Source organism: Aquila chrysaetos, chromosome 15 (assembly GCF_900496995.4).
Source record: "Aquila chrysaetos chrysaetos chromosome 15, bAquChr1.4, whole genome shotgun sequence".
Lineage (NCBI taxonomy): Eukaryota > Metazoa > Chordata > Aves > Accipitriformes > Accipitridae > Aquila > Aquila chrysaetos.
Window position 1 is genome coordinate 26,251,854 of NC_044018.1, and position 25,963 is coordinate 26,277,816.

A 25,963-nucleotide genomic window follows, 5' to 3' on the forward strand; every position below is an offset into this window, starting at 1 on the left:
CAACTGAAAACTTGGTGGTGTTTGCTTGAATTGCCTTTTGACAAGCCAGAAAGCAATTCTGTCTGAGCTGTGCCGAGGAGGGAGAGCTGCAGTGTGACCTTGCTCTTGCTTCTTTCAAACAATAACTTCCAGGAATACTCCTGAGATCAGCCCAGCCTTATCTGTATTTTACATTTCATTGTCTGAATTCCTTAAAAGTCACATAAACCTCATTTTTTGTTCGGGAGCACACAGGATGATAGTATCTAGAAAGAGAAATTGAGATTTTCAGCACTGAAGTTCTTGGCTACGTATCCAGACCAGACTGGTAGTGATTGAAGGATAGCTGTTTGTTTGATAGACTATAAGACATTAATTTTTCGGTCGCGACCTGTCTCCCAAATTTCAACTATGATGTGACTGTATGTGTAACTGGTACCCCTGCTGTCACTCCCAACAGAGAGGCCTGGAAGCGCTGACCTGTTCAGCAGGGCAATCCCTTGCACGCAACACATCCCCGCGGGCAATCTCGTGCAGGAGAGCTTGCTCTTCTCCTGCTGTGTATGTGCTGCGAATAACTGGGGGTGCAACCTTTGTTTACAGGCACCTTAACGCTGTTTAACGGGGGCAGCAGTGACTGGCGCAAAACCTGATGGGGGTTGCCTGATCACAGTGCGAATGGCAGAAAGAAATGTGAACTGTGGTATCGTGGTGAGAGCAGACTTCATCTGTTCCCCTCCAAAGCAGAGTTGGTAGAAATATGACCTCGTCCACCCAAGGCTGAAGAAAGCGGCCTGCCAGGAAAGAAGCACGAAGCTGCTCCCCATGCTCATTCATTGTTCTTGCAGGAGAGGTAGTGGCATTACCTGTCTTACAGATTTCATACAGCTCAAAGGCTCCTGGCATTACTGGGAGAGTCTTAAAAATAATATTAAGTTGTCCCAAGTAACTAAAATTCAGCCAACCCACATATAAAAGTACTAAAATACTTTTAGAAGTACTAAAAAGGAAAAAAAAAAAGTAGAAATGGAAAGATTTAAATAACAAAGCTCCAAAAAAAAAAAAAAAAGGTAAACCAGACCGAATAGTTATCAAATGGCAGTTTGGAGCCAGGTAATCCCCTGCAGAACTGGGAGAGCAACAGACCTTATTTCCTTGTGCCCCTGAGCCACACCTTGCCTTGCCATGGCAATGTGTAACACAGCAGGACTGCTGCTGTCAGGGAGGGCGATACTTCTGCCCCTGGGGGACACAACTGCCCCAGGTAAAAAGGTTGCCAGGTATGTGTTAGTACGAACCCTGGCAATTTGCTGTCCTCCTCTGCTTGCTCTCAGCTTCTCCTGCGTGCCTGGTTACAGCTTCTAGTTACTCTAATGTATCACAATTCTCTTTTCCCACCCCTTTTCAGAGACCTCTCCCAGCAAAACTTGCCCTGACATGAGGTCACTCTTCGGGCCACACAGGATACAGAATTGGTCTCTTCTTGGTTTAGGGAAGGGTTTTTTATTGCTGCTATTTCTTAGTGCAGCAGAGCAATAGAGACTAGTAACTCATTACGCTGACCCAGGCTGAACAGGTTTACTTGCTCAGGATGATGCTTTGTGCTGTGAGAACACTATTTCTTCAACAAAGGCGCTGGTTTGTCTTTTGGCCTCCTTGATGCCTATTTCCATACCATAGCCTCAGGCTGTATCTTCAGGTGTGCAGTGGACCAGGGCCACTAGCACTGATTCGATGTCCTAAGCTCCCAAGGATTTTATCAAAGACCCTATGACAGCAGCTGTCCATCTCAGAGAAGGGGAAGAGGCTCTTTGCCCTTATATTGCCAGCTGGTGAAGGCAGATCTCATAAATAAGTATTAAGCTTTCTTGCCATCACTCTGTCCCTTGGACTCCCTGACACTCACGAGAAGCATGCAAATAGTTTGCCTCATCCTTCGTTAAAGTACACAGACTCACCCGATAGTCACCGTCACCCTCCTGTTACTGTCTAGACTTGTCACAGTGAGACCTAGTCATGAGACACGTGACAGCATCTGCAGAAGTGACACCTCACGCCAAACTTTGTGTCCGTGTCACGCAAGAAAGGCTCAAACTGTTTACAAGCCTCCGAGACAGATCAGTGTGCTGGGATCTTTGTGAAGTCTGGAGGGTGTGCTGGGCATTTCTCCCGCAGAGCACAGAAGACGGCGGGACGGCGTGCCCCACAAGCTGGCATGAAATCCCTCCCACGTAGGCCACCGCTGGAGCTCTTGCCTGGTGTCAGACTCAGCTGTGGGATAATGTGGATGCTTCCAGCCGAGCAGAAGGTGCACAGGGGGTCCTGAAGTGCCGCTCACAAGCCTGTTCTTAAGAGCTGGAGCTCAGGACTCAACCTGTTCATCCTTCTGTCGGGCTATTAAGCAAGCCACGCTGTTCCTCAATTTCAAATGCTTTGATGTCACCCCATCCCTACGATGTAGCCCCATATAGGACTGCACGCCCTACGTATACTGGGGGCAGTCAGCTGCAGCCCTCCCTCGTTCACATGCCCTGCTGCACGGCTCCCCTGCAGTCCCGCTTCTCCAGAGGGTTCCCTAGGAATAAAGGCACCGAGGAGCTGTAACGGTCACTGAATTTAGGCAAGGCGATCTTGGCAGCAGATCTCGGTTGGTCTCTGCCGAGAGCGCCGTGTTCCCTGCGTCTGGTTCAAGACCTCCCGTGTCAGAGCTTGGGTCGGAGCTGCCAGGAGAAGCTCGATGTGCTGGACCTGGCCCCTCGGCTCGCCCTCAGGGACGACCAGCCTCACCAGCAACTGGAAGAAGTGCATCAGCTGGCCCCTGGCTGGGACCCACGGAGTGTGATGGAGACGGTGCTCCTCACCTCCACCTCTGCGATCTGCTGGCCAGCCTCCTGGACCCCTCGGCTTTGCCAAGCTCTGTGCCGATGCGCAACACGTTTGTTTGATTTTCTCCTGTCTTGTAGTTATCTGATCTCCTGCCCCAGGGCGGGGAAGGCCTGAGAGCGCTGGTGCCTGCCCGCCCCGCTTCCAAGCCCACGTGAACGTATTTATGAACGCTCCCTCCATGGGCACGGCAGGAGCTGAGGAAGCCTTTGCCTCAAAATATTGTAGATATATTGAAAAAATTAATCTCTAAGCCCTGCTCAGAATACCATTAGGTAACGATCTTCCTTTCAAGTGCAGGATGAAAGAGATCAATCGCAGCTTTCTTTTTGCGTGTGCTATAAATGATTTGTACGCTTGTAGAGGATGAAAATTAGGTTGGAAACCCGGTCATGGCATGGTCAGAAGTCAGATCGTTTCCTGTGGCTTTCTAAAAAACCACTTCAGTTCAGTTGTTACCAGGTCAGCAATATTTACAGTTCTTTCCCCCCGCCTGTGGGGAAAGCGGATTTCTTTACTTACTTCATTTAGACACGTTGGGAGGTTCCATGTAGTTTTTTTTGTAATTACTGGATATATCGATTGGAGAAAGAAACTGTTGGTTTTGGCCGATTTTTTTACAGTACTTACAAGAAAATGGTGACATTTTAGACGTTTCTTGTTTTGCAGGGCAGCAAAGAGTAACAGTACACAAGCTCCTAAAATGTCCTTTTTAAAGCCAAAAAGTAGGCAGATCACTGCAATTCCCAGCGAAACTAAACAAGCATAGCTTGCGAGATTTATCAGCAGATTTAAGAAAAACCCAACAATAAATACGTTGCAACTTTATGAAGTTAAGTATGGTCAGTACCGTGCGGGGGTTGAAGAACGGAGGTGACTACCATAAACTTCCCCCTCTCCCCTGTTCCCGCACCCAGTTACAATTATGCAAAAAATCAGCGATATTCCAAGAGCGGCTCTGACGTTAAGTGCCCGTTTGCAGAAGTATTGCGTGTCGCCGCGTGGATTACAAAACTGCCCTCCGTGACCGGAGAGCCTCCGGGACTGTGCTTGGCCGTCGGAGCGCAGCGCTCGCCGAGGAGCGGGGGCCGCGGGAGCCCGGAGCGGGCAGACACCCGCACGGCTGCCGGTGTATTCGCCCTCGCTCCTCCTTCTGACCTTGCAGTCAGCTCTCGTGAAAGTAGATTTAAAGCCCCGTGTTTCAGAGAGCCCCGAGGACAGTATATGGATTTTTTTTTTTTTTTTGTAATGCCACAGAATTACTGTCTCAGTACTCCGAGCGGAAAAACACGAGCGGCGGCCGTTGTACCTGAACAGCGGTCCTCGCGCGTCGCTCCGTCCCTTCCCAGACCGCCCTGTGTTCCCTGAGGCGGGGGAAGGCGCCCGCCTCAGACGCGGGACGGCGGCTCTCCCCCGCGCGGCCGGCCCGAACCGCCCCGCCGCAGCCCCGCTCGTTTCAAACCGCGCCGGCCGAGCGCACACCCCGCGCCGCCGCCCGCAGCGACGGCGAACCCGGCCCTCGGGGGTGGTGGGGGGGCAGGCTGCCCGGCAGCTGCGGGGGGGGGGGGGGGGGGGCCGGCGAGGCGGGTGCGGGCGGCTGGCCGGCCGCCCCCCCGGGCAGGCCGGCGGGCCGGGGCCGGGCCGGGCCGGGTCCGGGGCGGGGCGGCAGGGCCCGGCCCCGCTGATGTCAGCCGGGACGGGGGAGGAGGGGAGGGGAGCGGGGGGAGAGGCCGCCCGTGTTCCGGGTCAGGCGCGGGAATGCGCGGCGGCCGCCAGCAGCAGCAGCAGCAGCAGCAGCGGCGCTGCGCCCGGCGCCCCGCCATGCCCCTGCGGGGAGGGCAGCGGCCCACCGAGGAGCAGTAGGGGGGCGACCCCCGCCCCGCACGCCTCCCGCTCCGGCTCCCGCTCCCGCTCCGGCTCCGGCTCCCGCCCATTGTTCTCCCGGGGCCGCCGCGCTCGCCCGGGGCCGCTTCCCGCCGCCGGCGGCGGCGCGCTGGATGCGGGTTGCCGCCGCCGCCGGCTCGCCGGGACTCGCGCTGCCGCGGCGGCGGAGGGGGCAGCGGCTCCTGCGGCCGGCGGGGAGGAGGGGGCGGCGGTGAGCGGCGGCCCCGCCCGCCCCGCGGCCCCCAGCGGCCCGGCCCCCCGCCCTGCCCGGCGGGGCGATGTTCCACTGCATCCCCCTGTGGCGGTGCAACCGCCATGTGGAGTCCATCGACAAGCGGCACTGCTCGCTGGCCGCCGTGCCCGAGGAGATCTACCGCTACAGCCGCAGCCTGGAGGAGCTCCTGCTGGACGCCAACCAGCTCCGCGAGCTGCCCAAGGTGAGCGGGGGGCCGGGGACGCTCCCCCCGCCGGCGGCGGGGCCGGGGCCGGGGCCGGGCCGGTCCGAGGCCCGCCCGCGGCGGGGGCCGCAGGTGAGCCGCCCCGGCAGGTGCCCGCCGAGCTCCCCGGCCCGGCGCCGGCGGGATGAGGCGCCGCCGCGGCCGCCCCGAGGCGGCGGTGAGGGGCTCCTGGGCGCGGGGCGGGCGGCTGGGGCCGTCGGCCTGTGGGGGCAACCCCCGGAGTTACTGAAGGGAGGAGCCGGGGGCTGGGGTTAGCCCGGAGCGGCCCGCGGTGGTCCGGCGGCAGATCGCGGGCAGAACCTGGGGGGGAGCACTGTTCGGGGGGCAGAGGGCTTGGGGCCGGAGTCACAGGATGTGAATATATGTTGTGATTAACGTTCACGTCATCGGAATTACGAGACCTCGGAGGGCGTTAAACCCTCCCCTTTTTCCCCCCTTTCAGCAGATACTGTCTGCTCTGTACATGGGAAAAAACCAAAGCCCTCTAGCAGGCAGCGGCGTTCCCGTTTCTGCCTTCCACTCCTGGAAACTTCGTCATGCAAAACACGAGAGGCGAATAAGCTCTTTCTTTTTCTCGGCGTAAGTCCCACACAGTTGTCAGTGTTTTGCCTCTTGGATGAAACAGGTGGCCAGAGTTTTGTACCTAGTACTTTTTTGGTAGTGTTGCCAAAGGTGAATTCGCTTTCCGTTCAACATGGTTTTGAGGCACCGAGGTGGTGGTACCCGCCAGCGTGACTCGTCAGCTGGCACTTGGTGATTTTGCTCGAGGAACTCCACCAGAGTGATTGCAGCGAGGCACTGTTCGGCTCCACGGGTATGGAGCGAGTGGGAGGTGTGCTCGACTTTTGACTTGGTGAACCAAGGGCATTTTTCAGCGTTTCCTCTTCAAACTTTGGATGCTTCGGAAGCCTTTGTGAGTTGCGGTTGGTAGAGTCTGACCCTGGAGGGGAAGTGTTATCTGGAAGCTGCACCTTAAAAGTGTGCGAACTCTTACTAACTTGGAATCCGAGACACTGAACTCAGTAGCCAGAGCAATTTTCAAAAGCATCTTTGTTTCTACCTGAATCAAAATTGGTCCTTTCATACCAAAACTTAAACAGTCTTTTCATAAATTGTGTTTTCCACGCTGGGTAGTAAGAGTAATCATGGCGGAGAAGTTTTCCTATAGACAGTAGTAAAGATGTTCAGTTGAGACGACGTATTAAATTTGGCTTTTTCTTTTGAAAATCCTAGGTGCAGGTTTGCATCTCGTTGTGACTGAGCCCTTTATCCTTCTGAAGTAGAGCAAAACTGGTTTACATAGCCTCCGTGTGGGTGCTATTTTTACTTCCAGCAGTTTCTGCTGGCTTTGTGCACAGACCAGACTCAGGAGTCCCTTTCTTTTTGTACTAGACTGTTCTTCTTAGGGTTGTCTTTCAGGCTTGTACACTTACTATTGCAGAGGTATTGAATGTGCTTGTGACTGAAATCCCATTGAGACCTGGGTGTCTCTGTTTTTTTTAAAAAATAATAAATCCCCCCCCCAACTGGTTGCTGTGTGCAAATGTAAGTGATGATGTCTGTTGTTCACGGTATTATATGGTATTTATTTCTGTAAGTGGAGTGCAGCTATTCATTGTTTCTCCTCTTCCTTGAATTGTAATGTATGAAATAGCCTTTTTTGTCCTGTGATGGCTAAAAAGACTGTTTCTTCCCATTACTTACATGTAAGTACAGATTAAGTCCCATACATGTAAAAAATAGCTGAGGGGGTAAAAAAAAACCAACCAAACAACCCAGGCTCCTTGGCATTGCAGTGGAATCAAGCAAAAGTTGAAGTTAGAAAGAAGATTTTTTTATGTGCACGGATCAGATTACAGGAGTGCCTAAATATACTGTAGGAATATGTTTGTGGATTTTTAGCTGGACTGGGAGGAATCCGATGAAATACAACTGCGGACACATACTTGTAGTATCTGTCCCGAGTACTTTGTGCCTTGTCAGCAATGCAGGAAGGCATTTTTATTAGGGCTTCCTGGATGGGCCTATGAACTTTCCTCGTCAGTTCCTTATTAATGTTTTCTGATAAATGGGATATAGTCCCATCCTCTTAGATACGTGTTGACTCTGTAGGAATTTCGGGTACAAAAATGCAGCTGCAATCCTGTACGTGAAACTAATCTATTGAGGCTGGAAACAGATAGGAAGAGCCTCATTTAGCATTTCTGCCAGCAAATAGTTTTAAAAGTTCTACTATAGGAATCTGGTTCAGGAGAATAGTGGAAGATCTGTCTATGGAAACTAGCTACAGGGTACACTGCTGATTCCCCTTTCTACTAAAAGGGTAGTGCTGATGCAAAGTACAGATACAGAATTGGAAATAAGTGCAAAAAGCAGGGGTACACCGTAGCTCTTGCAGAGAAAACACGAGGGAAATCATTAGGGCGTATAATTACAAACTGTTAGGTCAGCATAGATCTTAGTGGTCGTTATGCCCTTAATCTAGTGTAATGCATTATATTAGTCTTACCTTACCTCAGTTAGGTTTCCTCTCGATATGCATGAAGGCCGTAACACAAAATCAAATTGATTTTGGGCTCAGTTCAGGCCTGAGCAAGTCAGCACACTTGTTTAACTCTCAGTGGCTGGTTAGTTAGGTGTTTTCCCATACTTGATGAAGTCCTGAAGTTCACAGTGATCTGTGCTCATTCCCGGTGAATCATCTGTGGGCTGTGCTGATGCCACGATATATCCCGTAAGACCGATAAGGTATTCGTGTCACTGAGATGGTTGTGATTCTCCTTAGGAAATTGCTGCTGTAAAGGCTCACCTTGAAATAGCGAAGAAGAATCGCCCTGTAGACTCTTGACTTGCAGCAGAAGTTGCCGTAGTTGGATGGACGAGAAAAACCCCAACTCTGCTGCCCTGCTCTTCATTCTAGACACCGGTAATTCAGACCTCGTCTTCCCAGTGTGGGCCGGCGCGGTCTGAAATGGCTATTACAGCAGGCAGGAGGTCTTGTAATACTTCTCTGAAACCAAGCAGATATCGATGAGTTCTTTTCCCAGCTTTGCCATGCAGCAAGTCTGAGGCAGTGATGATGGCTTTATTCCTAGACGTTTGCTTTCCTTCCACTTGCACAATTTTTTTTGTCCCTTCAAATGTGAAGCTTTCTGAGGCAGAAGAATATCGGCAAGTGCCACGTTGGAATACATGGACTTGTTGCGTTTCTCTCTAGTTGATAGGGCAGCTTGTGTTGGATGCAGACACTTCCCCCCTTCTCCCCTGTTTCTCCCTGCCCCTGTTTCTATTAAGTAGCAATGCGGGGTGTTCTTTGGTTGGTTTGCTCCAATACACTTGTAAAAGAATACACTCTAATACACCCTAAAAGCTCCTAAGACTACAAAAGTAGTCTTAGGCTTTGTTTAATCTGCAGTCTTTACTAGCATACTTAAACCCTCTATTTATTCTAGAGGACAGTAGAGCATGGCATATGTTAGGGTGTTTCCCAAAAAACCCCAACAGAACAAAGACACACAAAAACCCCCTCAAAAGACAGAAGACAACTTAAAGAATTGCTGTAGCATCTCGATTGGAAAGGACTAGCAGAAAGACAGTAATATTTCTGCGTTGTACATTACAAGAGTCATCGGAGGTATGCTGAGGAGAGGAGAAACAAGAAATACACTTGAATTGTTTTGAAGGAGTTACTTTGTTGGTTTTATTTTTGTTGTGTTGGTTGACCAGAATGTGTGGTAGAATTCTTCACCCCTTTTTAAGGAGAGAGGGGTAGGAAGGGTTCATCTGGAAAACATCTGAAAAGAAATGTCCAAGAAGCAGAGGGAGATGTCTGCCCCCATTATTTCCACTCCTCCCCTTGTTTGCTCCCTTGCGCGTTAATGCATATGTAGACCAGAAAAAGAACTCAGTTTCTCTGACCCCCTTTTCTCTACAAATACCTTTTTTTCCTAAGCTATACCTCTCAGCCTCTCAGGAGTGCAAGTTAATAATTTATATTTGTACAGTAACTCACAAATTTTTGATACCATTTTGCTACTGCACAGGGATCCTTTTGGTTTCCCATGTCAGTACACTGATTCTTTCCCTGGGTCTCCTTAACTGCTCTACTGGATCCCTCGATTCCTTCTTCCCTCCCTTCCCCAGCTACGTGATGGAGAGCTTGTGCTTATGTCGGCAGCGACCTTTCTCTGTCGTTACCACTGGTGTCTCGGACTCCTTGCCCTGCGTGTTCATACTTTCCCATCCTCCCCCATCCTCGATGTCCCAGGATCTTGCTTGCTTCCTCCGACCTAAACAGCTCTGCCTGCCTTGTGTTTCTGATTCTTTGCTTCCTCTCTTGTCCTTTCTGTGCCGGATTCTCGGCTGCCCTTGCAAACGTTTTTTTTTCTTTTCTTTTCTTTGCACTCTGCTCTTTCCCCTTCCTTTCTGCTGCCTCCCAGATTCCCTGTTCTGCTCTTGCCCTTCCTGCAGGATGAGCCAGCCTGGTGGGATGTGCTGGAGGAGCAGGCTGTGTACTATTAAGCTGCTGTTGGTTTTCCACAATGTTGAAGTCTCTCTAGCCTTTCTTGGCAGATGTGGCTGTTTTCCCACAGAACAGCAGTTTCTAGCTGTCAGCATGCTTCTCACCACTTCTGCTTTACAAGACAAATTAAAGAGCTGCACCCTTTGGTCTCAAAAGGAAGGGCTTTGTGTAGGGCCAGTGGTAGAGTGTGGCTCTTAACTAGCTTAAATAATTCCTTCTCCTCTGTTGGATCCTACGTGCCTTTTGTTGCATATTTAGTGTATCTGATTTGGTTGGAAAAAAACATGGTATATGGTCACCGGTGTGCATAGAGTAACTTAAAAATGTAGTTTGTGGTTTTTTTTCTAAAGCTGGACCATTTTTATTTTCCTTAGGAGTGGAAACTTGAAGGCTTTTTCAACTGAAGTTGTAATGTGTATTGTATCATTTGCTACACATCAAAACCGATACTTCACCAAAGTAGGCTTTCTGGCAAATTGCTTTCATAGAAGAAAATAACACATTCTGCATGATGCATTTGAATAGCTTCTGTAACGAAAAGCATCAGATAAAAATAAAATGCTTTCAATTCTATAGATCAGTCTGTAGTTGATGAAATGTTGTCTCCTACTCCTGTACATTAGAATTTAAGGGCCAATACATCCTGTCAACTTAATTTCTCTGTGCATGGAATTTGCAGTACAAAACTGGATCTCTGCATATTTTTTTTCCACGGGTAGAAAAATAGAAATATCTTACGAACCTTTGAATGCAGTATTGTATTTTGGCTTTTATATTAAATCACTAGCATTCTTTGCATTGGTGGGTGGTGGAAATATCTTATAACTCTTGTTGTGCTGCTGTTTTGTCTTGCTGCTGCTTAGACTCAAAGGATAAAGACCACTTTCCCGTGAGACTTTTGCAGATGTTGTTTATGTGAAAACTCCAACTGCAAAAAAATTAATTCAGAATTTTATGTGTGCACTTAGTTTAGCTTAAGAGCCTGCTGAACTCTTTCTTCTTTTGATGATTTTTGTGCAGTGTTTGTAAACCTAATCTGATGCAACTCTGAATCATTTCACTTCTCTGTTTGAGCTTACAGATTGTATCTGTCATCTGTAATTTTTCTTCTTGGTTTTACATGCTAAAGCTTCTCTGTAGAGTTACTTGATTGATGCGAGACCCCTTCCCCGAGAGACCTGGTTAAACTCTGGCCTCCTCACGTGCCCCAGTTTCTGTGTTAGGGAAGCTGATAGTGTGCTGCTGCTTGGCATTTGGCTTAGACAGTGCCTGTATCTCTCTATTATGTGTGGTGTTGAAATCGAGGGTGCTGTTATCATAGCAAAATCTTGTGAAATCTCCCTAGAGAAAAAGTCCCTCTGTTCTTCCCATACCACACCTCTTTCTCAGGAAAAAAACCTTTTAGACTAAATTTCACTCTTCTACCATAGTTTCTGCCATTATGCAACCATAAGCCTGAAAGCTGCTTGCTTGGTCAATGGCCAGCAATCTGCTGTGGAAAGAGTCGATATCATACTATACCCCTCTTCAAATTTGTGCTTATGGGTTGTAACCATCCCTTCTTAAGACGTAAACATCTAGAAGGTTTATTTCCTTTTTTCAAAAAGGAAAGGAGTTGCCCTTCATGCAAGAGAGCAGCAGGGATATGTGAAGCTTTGCCTTGGGATGGATGACGGGCCAGCTGAGAGCAGGCTGGGGTTAGTGGGTGACACTGTTTTGGGTGTCTGCTCTAGACTGCCTGATGAGGAAGAAGTGGTAGATGATACCTTCTCCAGATAACTGGAAGAAGCCTCCCGTTCGCAGGCCCAGGTCCTCATGGGGGTCTTGAACCACCCTGCCATCCGCTGGAAGGACAACACAGCGGGACATAATCAATCCAGGAGTTTTCTGGAGTGCATCGATGACTGCCTAACACAGGTGATGAAGGAGTCAGCGGACAGAGGCGCTCTGTTCGACCTCATAAACAAGAAAGGAGAGGTTGAGATAGGAAGGTCAGGGTTGCAGTGGCTGTAGTGACCGTGAGATGGTGGAGTTCGGGATCCTGAGAGGAGGGAACAGGACAAAAAGCAGCACCACAACCCTGGACTTCAGGGAACAGACTTTGGCAGTTCAGGGATCTTCTTGGAGGTGGTTGATAAGAAGGATGTTTATGCTGCCAATCAGAGGGACGTTGACAGGCTGGAGAAATGGGCAGAGAGGAATCTCATGAAGTTCAATAAAGAGAAATACAAAGCCCTGCATGCACCTGGGGAGGAGTAACCCCATTCTCCAGTATAGGCTGGGGGCCAACCATCTGGAAAGCAGCTTTTCAGAAGGCGGCCCTGGGTGACCTAGTGTACAAGTTGACTGTGAGCCAGCAATGCTCCCTCATGGCAAAGGCGGCTAACCGTATCCTGGGCTGTGTTAGGACAAGCATCGCCAGCAGGTAATCCTTCTCCTCTGGCCAGCATTGGGGGAAACAGAGCTGGAGTGCTGTGTTCAGTGCTGGGCTTCCCAGAAGGAGAGAGTCATGGGCGTACTGGACCAGGTCCTGCAAAGGGCCACGAAGACTATTAAGGGCTTGGATCATCTGACATGAGAAGAGGCTGAAAGAGCTGGGATAGTTTAGCCTTGAGAAGAAAAAGGCTCACAGGATCCAGGTGGTATATATAAATACCTGATGAGATGGTGTAAAGAAGACGGAGCAAAACTCTTCTCGGGGTGCCTCATGACATTATTAGAGGCAATGGGCACAGATTTAAACATGGGAAATTTTGTCTGAAATAAGAAAACTTTTTTTTATTGTGAGGGTGGTCAAATGCTGGCACAGGTTGCCCAGAGAGGTTGTGGAGTCTCCATCTTTGGAGATGCTCAAAACCTGACTGGACACGGTCCTGGGTGACCTGCTCTCGGTGACCCCTGCTTTGAGCAGGGGGTTTGGATGGACTAGATGATCTCCAGAGGTCCCTTCTAACCTCAAGTGTTCTATGATTCTGTAGAGGGCATATCAACGATTTTACCTGTCTTTAGCTTTGATGTTTTTAATGATGCAAATAGAATTGTCATGTTTTACTTTTAACATTGATAGTGTTGTGGTGGTTTTGCACATCTTGCTGTAAATCCTTGAAGAAATACCACTATGCGATTTGAACAAGCATGTACTTCCAGTTAGTATCAGAGAGAGAACTATGCCACCGTGTAAAACTGAGGTAGACTGTATGCACACAGTAAAGGTAGTTTTACTGAAAGTTTAAGAATTTTATTTTCAGTATGACGAATGCTATGTAAAATATTTTCTAAGAACACCTGCAACTTTACAACTTCACTGTCTTGAGAATACTTACCTTTTGTAAAAACCTCTTGTGAGCACAGTCAGTTAGTACTAGTGTGCAATGCATGCTTGAATTATTAAAATAAATATGGTTTGTAGAGAAGCAACATTGGATCCTTATATTAACATCCCTCTAAACACGGAACACTGTGTTGAAGGCTCCAAATAAGTTAATTACCAGATAAATATCTCTGTTTTTTCTGCTAGCTTCCAGATTCTTCTGTTGTATTGCTTAAGACTTGAAGAAAATACTATGCCTTTTGACATCAAATTTGAAATACTACAGTTTGATGGGAGCAGAGGGAGGACTTAGTCTGGTGTCCCCCTACAGAGTCTGACTTCCCTCTTAATGTCCCTGAGATTGTTCAGAAGATTTTGAAGTCTGCTTGATTTAAAATATTTTCTAATGGCAGTTCTTTTGTAGTAACAGATGAGTTCTGCTGATTTTTGACCTCAGTTGGAAGAAAGTAATTAGGTGGTTAGGTTTCAGTGCTTTTAACTTTTTTTTTCTGTAAGGGCTGTATTGTTGTAGTAAATCGGTAGCATCTCCTTCTTTGTGTGATGTACGCAGATAAGGTTTGTGGGCAGAGATTATAAATCTGTAGCTCTAAAATAAATTTTATGATTATACGTAGAATTATTTTTCTAATTATATCAGTTGGTCTAAAAAAAGCTGTTACCTCCTGCCAACAATCTTTTATACTGGAAAAATGCATGCTACAAATTCATTAGTGAGATTAAATGTGTGGTGGTTTGGTGTGTCCCCCCCCCAAATGGCAAATGCATTTGATTGCAATGAATCCATATTTCATTGTAGCAGATGTTTTCTGGCCTCTCTTAAAGGCAGAGATAGTCCCTCCCGCTGCTGTACTCTTAACGGGTATGGCATCAAGTGCTCTTTAACCTTTGTTGCCTCGGCTTAATCGACAGAGAAAGTAAATCCTTGCCTGCCAGGACATGGTACAAGGCAACTTGTTCAATGCATCACTCGGTAGGGCAGCATTTTGATTTGGTGCTGCAGTATATCGGTTTTTGAGAGTGGATAGTCCCTTGTTCATTTTTGAAAATGAATCATAACAACCGAGACTGGGACCTGCAATTGGCCCATCGTTGACTGTAGTTCAGAAAATGGCAGGTGCTTTAAATAGGGGCCAGAAACGTAGTGGCTAGGTGTTGAATCCAGCTTCAGTGAGGCATCGGTTATAATTTTTGCTCTGTCTCCTGTAGACCCTTCCTCCACAACCCTTCTGCCTGGCTGATCCTTCGTATCAGGCTTTAAAGCATCCATTGGAGGGGGAAATAGCAGTGGCAGCATCTGGTTCTGTTTAGGGTACATGCCCATGAACTGTGATCTTTCATTAATACTTTCTCTTGTCGTGACATCTAGTAATTTTATTAATGTTTTGTATGGATTTCTGCTTGAATGTGCCCCTGTGCTGTTGACCATTAATATTCATGATGACCAAGCTGGTGCTAGGATGCTGCAAGACCAAAGTACAGCTTCAACATATGCTACAAACGTGGTTTGGGCATGTGAAACAATCTTTCACCATGCCAAAAATCTGTACCAGTTCTGGTTTTGCCATGAAACATGCGAAGACAGAAGGGGAGACCTCAGCTGTGCGGAGCAGTTGTCCATTTGCCGGCTTGCCACCCAGCAAGCGGGCAGAGGTCTGCACGCCGTGGTCCATCACCAGCTGCTGCTGCATCTCCTCATGGCTGGAGAGGAAATCCCTTAGCTGCTTGCAGTAACACTTTGATCCAGAGCCATCAACTGCATGGTGACTCTGCTGTGCTGCACTGTGAATTAGTCCCTGCCCTCAGAAATCATTTCAGTATCTCATTTAGTACTTTATTTGAAAAATAAAGTCTGTTTGGCCCAAGAGATCGCGTGGGATCCGTATTTGTGAAACCCTGTTGCGGTCACCAGCTGTCCCTGCTCCCAGGTGAAAGCAGGTGGAGTGACTTGGGGGATCTCGATGTTGATAGCGGGTTTTGTGGGAGATGCCAAGCTGATAATGCCCATGCTAGACTTCACTGGAGTCTGCCGGGAGCTCATTACATACTTCATGAATCTGGGGTAGGATCCAGGTTCCTTAGCACTTCATTGTGCAACTGGTGAGGATGTGCTTCTAGGGGAAGGGGTCTGTCTGCTGTGCTCTTGCCGGTTTTCCTCAGTGCTCCCGCTCGTGCTGCTGGTGGGAGTCTCTGGGATGGATTTTAAGATGGCGATGTACAGGATTGCATCCTAGTAAGAGTTTTTTGCTCGCAAGTCAGTTGTGGCTTTTGGCTGGGGGTGCCTTGAGGCTTGAGTGGCGGGCAGGCTGCGTGACAGCTCGCTGCGAGTGTGAGCGTGGCCGTGGTTCTTGTCAGCTCCAGGCTGGTGTGTCCGCTGGCTGGCTTTGGAGCAGAAGCAATATCTGAAATCCCACCGGTTGGTTAGCAAAGGGTGTCCGTCGAGCGTCCCGTCCTCTTGGAACCCTTAGCACTGAGCGTCCCCTGGGGATGGTCTTTCAAAGACTTGACTATTGATGACTTCTGCAAAAGCGGGGCAGGGGAGGAATGAGGAAAAGCTCGCCCTTCCCTCTTCGCCTTTGCCCTTCTGACGGACAGGGAATGTGTTTGTATGTATGCCTGCACCAGAGCCTGGTTACTGAGCGCATCCCCAGGAGGCCGAACACTTGAATTCAGCGCTGCTTCTGCCTTACGTGATTTAATCCTTGTTCTCCTCGCAGTGCCCTGACCGCCACGCAGCGTGTTCACCTAAAGAAAGGTTGGTCTTCCCCTGCTCCCCTGCTGAAGCTGTGCAACGGTGCAGGCAAACAAATAACTTCTGGGGCCGAAAGCCGAGTGATCGGGGACCCTGTTGGGGAGCTGGAGAGTGTTGCATCAGCCATGCTGCGAGGTTATTTCACGGGTTTGGTGCCTCATCTCGTTCACTGCTTTGCTTACCAGAACCAAACTGCAGCTTCTGCTTGTGTTTGCCTGGAGAAAGACCTTTTCCTGAGGTCTTTCTGAGGCGGTATAAAAAGGGTAGGGGAAGGATTGATTGCAATTTCTCTTATCTGGTGACTGAAGGACACGTAGCTGGTGAATGGAAATGAGCAAATAAAGTGAAGGCTTCTCCCACTGATTTTTGTTTACAATGTAGGAGAAGAAAATGGAGCCTGAAGTAAGATTTGAAGCAGGAATGCAATTAGGAGCTAAACTGTATTTAAGTTACTGTGTGTTGCTTTTTAATTCTAAAGTGCAGATATCCTTTATCTGGTCAGCTCTAGGTTTGGAAAATGGGTGAAATAAATACAGATGCTGTTCAAGAAACAGGACCTGGTAATGTACTGTATCTTGGTAGTTTCCTTAATTCCTGTTTGAATATAATACTGTAATTTCTTGAAGAAGCCTTAAAAACTGAGGCAGCATGCTTATATTGAAAATCTGTATTGGTGTCTAAGGGAAACTTGACATAAGAGCAAGTACTCACAAATTTTTAAGCTTGTCAGCAACAGCTCAAGTGCTTGCACCAAAAAAAAAAAACAAACCCCAAAAAACCCCTCTTTCTGTCCTGTGTGAATATAGCCCTGAAAGTGGAGTTAATTTGCAGTTTTTTTCCTCTCTCTCCCTTTTGTTCTAATTTCAGCTGCTCATGCTGGCCCATCTCAAAAATGAGGCAGTGGATTTCATTAAAGTCTGTAATTTAATTCTCTTTGCTGCTAGTAGTGGCCTTTTTATGGAAACATTTTGCTTAACACCGTAAGCATTTAGTTATGCTACCTATGGCTACATATGCCAAATGGGTTTGGAGTGTGACATGTCTCTAGCACTGGAAAGGCTCTAGCAGTGAGATGTTGCTCCTCACCTTGAACACCGTTAGCTGCAAGTAGGTCTTCGTGCCCTTCGTGCCGTGTTTTTTATTTCAATTGCCTCTTGTTTTCACCTATTTAAATTTTTTTTTTTTTCCCATCAGGAAAGGTGCTGAAGCATTCATGCAGGATTCTTGGGCATGAATGTTTTTTGTTGCAGGACTGAACAATTGAAGGAAAGCTAGCGATGTGTTGTTTTGGCCACTTTTGGAGGAGAAAATTTTGAGTTTTATGAATCCTACTAGTTTGGCTTAATTCTGTTAATGTGTATTTCTAGAATCAAGAATGCCAGTTGTAGTGGTATTCTTTAAAAAAAAAAGTATTAAAAATGAGGACTGTGGCATCACACTATACTTTTCAGTGAGTCATGCATGCACTTATCTCTTATTTTTTTTCTTCTGTTGGCTGACATCGACCCAATTTTGTCAGAATGAAGTTTTTAAAAAAATATGTGGCTGGGTGGGAGAGAGAGAAGTGGTTAGTCTTCCAGTGCAAGAAGGGCTCTATTCAAAATGTGTGTTCTTAGACAATCCATATAAGAGAAACCACTGTAAATTCTTTGATAGCAGGAAAAGCTTCAATTGAAGGTTGGGCATTGCCACTACATAGAAAGCTGGAGGCTTCTTTAGTGCTGATGCGCATGGAATTATTTGTCTCATTGAAGCGCTATTAATTAGGCTGGCTAAACTAAGCAGCATTAAAAGTGTTGCCAAGATACTCGTAGAGACGTCGGGTCTGCAATCAAAACCTGCTATTACAGCGTGCTGGGTGGATGTGCTGCTCTGGCCAGCAACCCCACTGCACTTTGGTTTGTGTTAGAGCTTTTCAAATAGAGGCTGAACTGTGTCTGATCTATTGAATTAGGAACATGTTTCTGGTTGGCATATATTTAAGAAATTACATATATTTATATACATGTGTATAGATACATATTTACATTTGTTGAACTCTATTCAGTAAGCTCTTAATTCTCTTTCTTCCCTGTGGTCTTTTTGACAGGTAAAACAAATATGGCAAAAAGGAGGTGCTTGCCTCTCCAGTAGTGCTTTAGAGCATTAATGATGTGCCTTGGATAAAGGAAGAATAGTTAATGAAATGGGAGTAGGATGTACTAAACATGTAAGAGTCATTGAGTTCTGTAGTTTAAATGAAAAAAACAAACAAGAAGTTCAAAGAAATGCCATTCACATAACTGCAGTTTCTGATTTTATCTAGGAAATGGTGTCATTCATTAAAAATTGTTATGCAAACTAGAAATAAAGCTCCCAGTTCATTTTTTTCTTTTAAGTAGTCAGTTAAAGAAACAGGAATCCCTTTAGATATTGTGTAATTTTGTTTGTTGCACATATGTGCTCTGCATGTTTAATAAATATATACAACACTGACACCTGGTGTGGTGAGGGCCCTCAAACCTTCTTAAGGATGCCTAGCCCTTAATAGCTTTTTGATGACCATTCTTGTCTTTTAACCATGTTCCTCCTGTCTTTTCTCACTTGCCATTGTAGAGCATCTCGGGCAAGGACAACTGTTGCTTATGGGCAGATTTGTAGTAGAACATCAATATTTATGACTGTCATATAGTTTAGCAGCTACACACTGGCTGAGGAACACTTTTTGGCAAGTATTTATTTTGGACAGTGTTAGGACAGATTGGGATTTCTTCTGTGGAGTGTACTCCTGCTGTGTTTTCACAAAAGTATCTTTAAGTGCTTTTCTAGGCTTCTGATAGGTTCTTGATTTAGTCATATTAATAAATACTTAGCAAAGGGGATGCATTTGTTTTAGCAGATAAAAAGTGTTAATGATATGAAAATACAGTTATGGATCTTGGGAGGACGAAGAAGGATTAAAAAAAACATTGGTGGCTATTTTAATTGTAATATATGGTTTTTAGGGAGCTAGAAATGGGGAACTGTAAAGGGTTTTTATTTTCCTCTTACAATTTCAACTCTGTTACCAAAAGCCTTTAAGACTTGGGGTGGAAGGAGTGCCATTCTGACTCAAAAAATGCCTTCGAATTTTCTCATTCAGATCTAACGCATCTTTCGCCTGCTGAGTGTTTATAAACTTTTTAAAGCTCTATCCTTTTTATTTCCTAAAAAGAACCCATGTTTTTGAGGGAAGACATGTTCATTTCAGTTGTGTTTTATTTTTCTGTGACAAGGAACAGCAATGTATGTTGAAAGATTGGTGCTGAGGCTGCAAAACTTTGCACTTGAAACCTGATTTACGGTCATGGGTGTAAGACACAAACTAAGATTGAAGACCTGTATCATAATACAGACTCATAAGACTGTGCTCTTACCTTGTGTCCTAGTAAGATGCCTATATTACTGCCCCTCTTCGTGTCAATCTAAGATAGAATTGAGTAACATTCAGAGCACGCGGTCCAGCATCTAAATAAAGTAAAATAATTCCAAAAAAAGGTGCTAATTTCCAAGGAGGGATTGCAGGTGATTAAATGTAGGCAGGTATCCCAAACTTACGAGCATCTTCCAGTTACCCTGAGGAGCAAAACCCATGAGGGTGCAGGCACGCACACGTGCCACGAGCAGGTGAGATGCACAGGTTCTGACTGCTGGGCAAAAATGCCTGTGCGGTCTGGGGGCACAAAACTCTCTCGAAATTTGAGGAGTCCGGTCAGTTATGTTCAAGACAACTTATATGTAAGTCATTTAATTCTGCACAAATCCTCACCACTTGCAGTCACTGGGGATCAGGGAAAGTTCGCACCCTGTCTGCATTGTGTGCCTGTGTCCTCACCGCAGGGGCAGGGCTGGGCTGGGTTGCTCCTCAAGCTGGGAAGACCTGGTGTTGTGCGTATCCTGCCCAACTTTCATTAGTCCTTCTGAAACTGGGCCGTGGAGCTGCAGGTGTATGAGGCTAGGAAGAAAATCTTCCCAGGGGAGGCTGGCTTGTAACCTGGTTGGTTACAGCACTCGCTGGTGAAGAAGACCTTGGCAACCCCTCTCTGTAGGTTTTCTGGATCGTCCTCTAGAAGTGTCCCTCTGCCTTAACTTCCTAACGAACCCCGGTGTGTAGTTAGGATGCTTTTAATTACCCTGCTGGGTAACCTCACCCCGTTAATGATTTTGAAGCAGGCACTCTGGATTTTGCTAGCGTCTGTCTGCTGTGATCTTTAATAGCGAGCTTTGCAGATGTGTGTGGTTGTGGTTTTTTAAAATAAATTTTCATTTTAGGTAAAACACAGATTATAGTCTGTTTGCATGTAAAAATTAAAACAAAATGTTTGTTCTGATGCAGGTCTGAAAGAGGTCCGCATAACTGATTTTAAGCAATAACTTTAATTAGCTCAAATTTTGAAAGCGGCTTCCAGTTATTGCTTATCATTTATCATGCTTGTATGTGAGTTATGTGAATATTTTCTGACATGGAATTTTTTCTTTCTTTCAGCCTTTCTTTCAACTTGTGAAGTTACGGAAACTTGGACTTAGTGATAATGAAATCCAGCGGCTGCCTCCAGAAATAGCGAATTTCATGCAGCTGGTGGAACTTGATTTGTCTCGTAATGGTAAGCTCCAATGTTAATTTGTTTGATTCTATACTGTGCTATGACATGGTCTGTAGAACTGGTTAAGTAGGGTTTTTCTGTCTCTGAAGTTGCCGTGTCCCGCAGAATGCTTTTCCACGTAATTCATGGATTTGCCTGTCGTTCTAGATGGGGAGGACGGAAAGAGTAGAGGAGAGCTGGTGGTGGAAATACAGTAATAAAATAATGCTTGACTGTAGTTCTGCCTTTCTGAGAGCCTGCTTTATTTTCCAATTTAAAGAATGCTTTATGTCCTATTTTTATATGTCTGTTTGTTATAATGTTGATTTCTTTCCCCAAGCTCTCTGAAATGCCTAGCATTTAAGGAGAAAAAAAAAAAAGGTTGAAATCAAAAAGCTCCTTTCAGTCCAAAAAAAGGCTGCCTATGGGTTAGAAGTCCAGTTCTTTATCTCTGCTCTCCTCTTTACCTGTGATTAGCAAGAAGCAGAGTGCTGGTATTTCTAGTTGTACTTCTGGAAGAAGAATCAGTCTGTCAGCTGCAGAGATAAATTCAGAAAAGGATGTTGGGAGAAACTGTCTTTTAAAATGTGTTGTTGGAAGCCACATCGGTTTATCATTCGGTTGTAATGTTTGCTGCTTATATTGTCCTGAGCTGTGATGGAGTGAAAACTTTTTTTTTTTTTTTTTTGTGGCCTGGTGAACTTACCAGTTCCGCAAGAAGTTCAGGGGCTGGTGGGTCACCTTTAAGCAGCCTTATGACCCAGTGATCTAGAAACAGTGAATCCATGTTACCAAATTAGAGCAACTGTCAGCTATTTTTGCCTCCTTATATGCAGTGGATATGCACAAAATGCTCTCTGAGGTGTGATGGATGGGGTGGGAGAGAGCAAGGTTGCATAACCTTGTAAATAAGTGAGGGATGTAATTGAATATTCAAGGAAAGACATAGTGTAACCAGGAGCCTTTTTTTCTTTATGGTTTAACTTCACATTGACCCTTTGGCACTGAAGAATATTCAATGGCCACTTCACCTTCCTGTAACTATCTGAAATTTGCATCTTTCCTTTATTTGTTTGGTGCTTCTAACGCCAGCTTTATCTGATAACGTAATTGATGAAGCGTAATGAGTCTCCAGGCAGTTTCTGAAGAATTTCTGTGAACCATATAATTTTATGCACATTTGCAAAACCCTGTAAGAGAAGAAAACTGGAAAAAAAACCCAAACATCTGAGAGACAGAAGAAACACATTAGTTAAAACATTTTAGAAATACACGAGCATTAATTGACTCAGTATTTTGGCTACTGAGTTTGGCTGAGTTGGGGGCTGTCTGTGACAGACCTTATACAAAAGCAAACACTCAGTTGGCTTAGTAATTCTCTTTGCAAATGAATAACTAGCTGCAAAAGAGCTGGTGGATCAGAGCCATGTGAACTCTTGTCAGCCTGACTTGGAAGTTGGCTTGAGAGCTCAACTGTAACGAGAACAGATGGTGTGAACATTTATGGTTGGGTAGATGTGTGTGTGTCATTAGAAGTTACTGCACAGGGAAGTGTTTTCTCAAGTAATGGGTTGGACTGATGCAGGTGGCAGGGAGCAATTGCTTTCCTATATCCAAGGTTCAGTGTTAATCGCCCATTTTACTGCATTACTTTCTCTTCTCTGTGGTTCATTGCAGAAGGTGATTGATACTGCTTCCCTCTGCTTAATCATGTCACAGTTATTGAATGACTTGACTCTTCAAATGAAAAACACACCATGCGAGGCGATGCAGGGGGACCATGGCAGAATATGACTGATGTTACTTTCTGCTGTTTGGTCATGTTATGGTTGTCTCACAGCTCTTCAAATGAAAAGGCAAAACACACACCATCTGGGATGCTGCAGGGGGAATTCTCACATAAGATTTTTGAGATTTACGGTATTTTCATTTCTTAGCTTTGTATTTTGAACCCACCTTCCAGTATGTCAGATTCTCAACCTGCCAAGTGTTTCTCCTGTTTGGTGGTTTGCACTCCATCAGTTTTTGTTTTTCTAACTACCAAAGTACTTAGAAAAAAAAAATAGGAACTCTTTGTATTCCTTTCAGGCAGAGAAACACAGCCCAGCTTTTCAAAACGCAGTATGCTGCATGAATAGGAAAGTGTGCTGGTGACATCTGAACTTGGGAAATAAGAGATCATTGTTCTGTGTTTTTTGTTGTTTTAGCTGTCTGGTTCGGTGCACTAATTGCTTTCAGTTCTGGCCATTCTGTTTCCTCAAGAGCTTAAAAACGCAAATATAAATTCATTTAATGTTCTCTGTACAGGAGTAGCCCTTTATATTTTAACGTCTCATCACAGGAGGAGGAAGAAAGGGTTTTGGATAAACAAAGTGCTTCCATTTCCCTCATAATAAAATGGTAGCATGTCTTCCTTTTTCATATTTTCTAATCCTTTGGTCAGCCTATGCTCTTTGAAGCTCCATGAGATGGTGGGTATATGGTATGGCTGGACGTGGGTGCACTTCCAGGCTGCAGTGGCCAGCTGCGTTTGGTGCAGTGGTGAGGTGTTGCATCTGGAGGTGAGGTCGGTCCCTCCAGGCAGGATCCCTCCCAACTCTTCAGAGGTAGCTCTGCATGCCTGTGCAATGCGGTCTTACGTGCTGCGTAAGTAGCCCTAGTTCATAGGCATTCAGGAAAGGTGAACAGGGAAACTCTTAAGTGTGGCTTTCTTCGATTCCCAAGTGTTCCAAAATGCCCAAGACATGCTAGTATATGTTAAAAATGTGCTACATAATTAATCCTTTAAGCAGTTTTTGGTTAATAAGTGAATCTAGAACTACAAAAATCCTTCTAAGTAAAACTCAAAAATCTTCAGCGTATGTAAACTTGATGCTCCCGTGATCTTGGGTGTACGTGAGAGAAGTTTGGGGAGGGTAGGGTGAGAGCCTCGGTGGTGCAGAAGGAGAAGGATTTGGGGAACGCTAGAAGCCACATAATCTTAAATTTTTCCTGGATTATTTGCATGTTGATGCTATTTCTTACTCCTCTGCAAGGTCACGTGTTCATGCAGATTTCCTAGGAAGCACCCCCACCGTGCTTTTCTAGCCTGGCTGAGGCTGTTATTTGAGCAAAGGTTGAATGGATGAATCAAGGATGGGAATATCAGAAGGCAGGGAAGCTGTGCTAAGAGAACAGCATAGTGATGGTGAACCCTTTGAAGGTTATTTGGCAATGCAGTTTATCTCTGCCCCTTGGTCTTAGGTTGTTCAAAAAGCCTATGTACTAGTTCTGAGGCTAAAGAAAACAGATTCGTAGGATTTCAGCAGTGGATGCCTGAGCTTTTTTGTTGCTGGCAAAGCGTGTCTGAGACTCGGAGTATTCCCTGAAGCATCTTCTGAGATAGACGCTCAGCTGCTGTGTATCTGAAACTACCGCTGGTTCCCTCAGAGTCCCCAAGCTTGGGTAAATCTTTTCCTGGACTCTCACATCACTGGTGAATTCTGCAAGGATACTGGGTCATGGAAGTGTCCTTGCTTTACATCCTTGAAGCTTGGGTAGGACTCGTGTGCTTTGCATTGAGTTTCAGCCCAAGTCTTTGCTCTACATGGTAGAGGAGAGATTCTGCTCTAGGCACAGTCAGAAGCCCCTGTGTGCTATTTGTTTTCCCACAGCACTTGGGCACTCTCCCGGACAAGTCTCGAAAGACCCTGTGATTCAGAAAAGAAGTGCAATCTCCAAAGGAAGAAAGATGTGCTCAGATTTCTGCAGTTTTTTCCTTGCGCCTCTGCTGGCACTTCATTAAGCTTCTGTCTCTCCCAAAGTGTGTGCAGCTTGTTTGAGATCCCTGGGAATTGTAGCAGGCTGTTACCCATGCTGCGCATCCCGCAGAGGTTTCTTCCAGTGACTCCCTCCCCCCTTTTCTTCTGTGCAACGCCTGGAGGCTGAATTCTTAGAGTTTAGGGCCCTGCCATCCCCAATTCATTAAAATGTTAATGGCTTTTCTTGTTCTGTAGCTTCTTCCAGACAGGAGGGGTAATGCGTGAAGTTTCTGTAGTTAATTTAATGCGTGCTGGTATTTGGGATTATGTATGCTACGTATGGATGCTGTGTTCTTGCAGACGTGTATTCCTTTTTAGTATCCCTCTTCTCCAAGAAGAGGGTTTTTTGTTTGCCTTTGACAAGTATTAAATCCTCCAGATTCCACTGATACATTTTTGTCATGATATTGCATGCTCCTTAAAATGCCCCAAAAGTGTTAATTTAATTGTAGTATTTTTATTTGAAAGAAATTGCTACCCACCACTCCCCTCCCTGCCCTTAACAGGTGTGGTGTGGAAGTCTGGATTTTTTTCTTTAATGTCCTATACCTTTTCCAGCCTTTGACAGGTTGTCAGTTCATTCAGCTCTTTTAGGATAAGAAGAAAATCACCATGAGCTTTCACACTGGACAGTGGCTGCTGGGTATTAGGCTCCGGGGTGGCTTTCCTAGCCTTCCCAGCTGCAGAAGTGCCATTTGAACCGTCCTGCTGTCCAGCCCCTTCTCGGATGAAGACTAACCCCCTTGCTTAGGTAGGAGATGAGCCTCTTGCTCTTCTGTGTCCGCCTGCACGTTGCTGTCTCTCTGTAATAAAAGCCTGGCAGGCTTCTCTTCTGCTACTCTTCTTGCTTGCGTTGAGCATACCGACCAAGGACTTGGTCACGCAAGCCCATAGCGTCAGTGTAGTTGCTGTGTACAGGCAGATTTGCACGAAGTGTCTGTAGTGGCTCTCTAGCTGGCAGCAGGTAAGGGGATTCAAGTTAGCTGTTCCTCCATGGAAGTGCTCTGTAACCTTGCGGTTTGGTGTTGCGTCCAAGCCCCGAGTCTCAAAACCGTGGAGAAGATGTGTGTGCAATGGGAGAATTAAATGTGTTTTGATAATCTTCATAGATGGATTATGGTGGTTCTGTTGCTGACTCCGCTGTCAGTGGAGCTGAGATCCGTTACTTTGTGAACTGAGGAGCGATGGGTTTGCTGTGGCATCTACTGAGGAAATCTGTGTGTGGGTGGATCTTGTTAAGCTGTATTTGACTCCGCGTGATGCTTGATACCAAAATCTCAACGTGGTTCTTTACTTTGATATCCAATGAGAATAATACTGTTTGTTTAATGTGTACAGATGGATTCTGGCTACATGATATATTAGTTGCTACCCATTTCTGTAGTTTCTGGTTAAACTGAGCTTATGACTGTATTGATAGTGCAGTTGTTGTGGACGCAAGTCTCGTGAGATCAGGATATTCTCATTCCAAAATCCTCTCAACACAGTTGCCATGTTATGGCAAATACACTGTCATTGATGTGAAAATAATTGCAGATTTCACAAAAGATAAATATGCTACCTCAGGATTACCCTAACAGTAGAGACGGTTCCTCAGAAGCATCTCAACAGTCACGACACTGTAGTGTAAGGAGAGAGCTGCTGCAATGAAAGGCTGCTGGTCTGAGGAGTGTCCAAGATTTTGGAGGTCGGTCTTTGGTAGCTGTATGCCAGTGTTCCAAATGCTTCATGAACCTTATTTTTACTTTGTCCTTGC

General features: G+C 46.0%; 1 protein-coding gene across 5 annotated transcripts in view; it reads left to right on the plus strand.

Moving 5' to 3' along the window:
• Positions 1–4,572: 4,572 nt before the first annotated feature.
• LRRC1 (leucine rich repeat containing 1) overlaps positions 4,573–25,963 on the plus strand; it is a 105,547-nt gene continuing 84,156 nt past the window's right edge. For all 5 annotated transcript variants that reach the window (XM_030037458.1, XM_030037459.1, XM_030037460.1 and 2 more), the window contains exons 1-2: positions 4,573–5,183; positions 20,311–20,428. In XM_030037458.1, coding sequence (XP_029893318.1) covers positions 5,025–5,183; positions 20,311–20,428 — 277 coding nt within the window. In that variant the 5' untranslated portion in view covers positions 4,573–5,024. The remainder of the gene's footprint in view (positions 5,184–20,310; positions 20,429–25,963) is intronic.